At 33.5% G+C, this 2258-nt stretch overlaps 1 protein-coding gene across 2 annotated transcripts; it reads right to left on the reverse strand.

Annotated features, from left to right (window-relative positions):
• Positions 1–550: 550 nt before the first annotated feature.
• LOC121216299 (mini zinc finger protein 2) lies at positions 551–1136 on the reverse strand. 2 transcript variants are annotated; one of them, XM_041091884.1, is made up of 2 exons: positions 980–1136; positions 551–873 (listed from the first exon to the last, which is right to left on the reverse strand). In XM_041091884.1, coding segments are annotated over exons 1-2 (240 nt in total). In that variant the 5' UTR covers positions 982–1136; the 3' UTR covers positions 551–635. The 2 variants fall into 2 exon arrangements, with proteins under 2 accessions (XP_040947818.1, XP_040947819.1); XM_041091885.1 differs by having other exon boundaries at positions 551–883; positions 980–1131.
• Between the last annotated feature and the right edge of the window lie 1122 nt (positions 1137–2258).

The raw sequence follows: 2258 nt of genomic DNA on the forward strand, positions 1-2258 counted from the left end.
ACGAAGCCATGCTTAAGTGGAACAACAATATTCCCCTTGCTTCAAGATTACCATATGCATCAAACCAAATTACGCAGCATGTAACCTCGCAATTATAGCAAATTTCGTATGCAGAGACAAACTAAAAATTAAAAAAGAAAAGAAAAGAAGATGCTCTAAAGTTGATAGAAATATATTCTCCTAGTCCAGTTAGCGAAAATCATCAGCTCATACTTAATTAGCTGATTGTTCTTCAGAGCTATCAAGTAAAGCTTTAGTAACACTTGAAGTATCATGATTTGCACCTAGAGTTTAGGCTACTTCATCTGTTATACCAGAAACCATATTATCATGATTTCATATATAGTTCAATATATCATGAAATTCCCCAAAGCTAGGTCACCCATCAATCAAATTCTAATGTAGCAACTCAAAAGAAAAATCCCCCCTTCATCAAGAACATAGCACAATTTCTTTAAATTTTGACCTCTTTATGAGATAGATAAAGAAGCTAAGATCAAAAAAGAAAAAAAAAAACCCTTCCTTCAAGAAACATATATAACACAAAATATAGGTAACGAAAGAGGTTTGAAATATAAATATATTATTTTTATGCTCCATTAGAAGATGGAGGCGAAGAACAGTGGCCAACAAGCTTAACTTTCAACCCTTCTATGGAAATTCCTATGGCAACCACAAGCAGCACAAGTAAAGGCTGCACCGGTTCCTTCAGCTCCACTGGGGATGAACTCCCTGCACCCATCGACAATATGGCCTCCGGCAGCCGCCGCATGATTCTTTTGGCACTCCACATATCTGACAGTCGTAACGGGCCTTGGTGGATCCACCCTTTTCAGTACTACTCGCTTCATCGTTTTGGCGTCGCTATATCCCCTGAGAAGAACTGAAACCACAATTATCAAATGTGATCAATTACCAAGGGACCAAGAAAGTGGAATTAAATCAAAAAAAAGATAAAGAGAAAATTACGAGTACTAACATATAAACAAAAAGAGGCAGAGCTATAGTCTGCTAATGTTGTGGCAAAACCCTAACCCTAGTGTATATATTTATACCATGAACACCTTCCTTATTAGAACATAATATTTAATTTGTATATATATCACTAATAAACTTAGCTTATAACATCCCTTTACTCTATTATTGTTTTTAAATTTTGATTATAAAATAAGACCCCAAAACACCATTTATTATCATTATCATTTTTGTATTGCTTTTCTTTATTTCTTTTTCTCACTAGTGAACCCTAGAATGGTCGTTGTGATAAGATTGTCCAACTTCCTTAACAACTCATTATAGTTGTTTATTATGATTAATTATAGAATAAAAACAATATTACCATTAAGCTAATTTGGAAAACCCTAAAATGATGATAAAACCTTTTTCTTTAACTCAAAACAATGATTGGTTTAAAATGGAATGAAACAGCTAAACACTAGCCTTTAAAATTTATATCTATAGATAAAAGCCTAATTTACACTGTGTGGCCCCTAAACTGATGTTAAAAGTCATTGTCTCAGTGCTTTGATACGATGCCAGCAACAATTGTCTCTTCCGTCACCTCTAAACCGGAGTCATTCTGTAGGGAGAAAACACTGCATGTAACAGGTTTTCAGCATATACGTTATCTGACCTCCATTGCCCTGCATGATGTATGTATGAAAATACATTAACCTTTTTCATTCATGACTCTAATTCAACATGTGCGTGCGAATTTAAGACTTGAATAGTAAGATTTCATGTGCTCTTTCTCTTTCCCCCATTACTCGTTTGTTTGGGTAATTTTGTTTTTACCATCACGTGATGGATTTGGTAATGGCCAATGCCTCTTTTCTTTACACAAATTATTTGTGAAGAAGACATGGATTTGATGCTAACATTTCCACGTGGTTTAATGTTATTTATCGAAATGAATTACTTATTGTTTGTTTAATTTAGATGAAGCTGCTGCATCAAGATATTTTTTCTATCTTGTTCGGTTTCTACTAGGAAAATGGTGAGACAAAGAGGTTGCTCAATCTATATATAATTTTCTTCTTATAGATAAAATCAATTAAAACACAGCTCCTTTACTTCTTTTTATAAAATTTTCTCCTGTCTTTTACCTACATCTAATCTCATAAATTTGAAAACCCACCCTTAATTACTTTATACATGAGGTCACATCTAGTTGGGTTAAAAAGCTGTATGGTTAAAACTCAATCACTTATCTCTACCCATAATATTTGGATGCTTTTGTTTCCACAATTAATTTAAAA

This window comes from Gossypium hirsutum, chromosome D04 (assembly GCF_007990345.1).
Source record: "Gossypium hirsutum isolate 1008001.06 chromosome D04, Gossypium_hirsutum_v2.1, whole genome shotgun sequence".
Classification (NCBI taxonomy): Eukaryota; Viridiplantae; Streptophyta; class Magnoliopsida; order Malvales; family Malvaceae; genus Gossypium; species Gossypium hirsutum.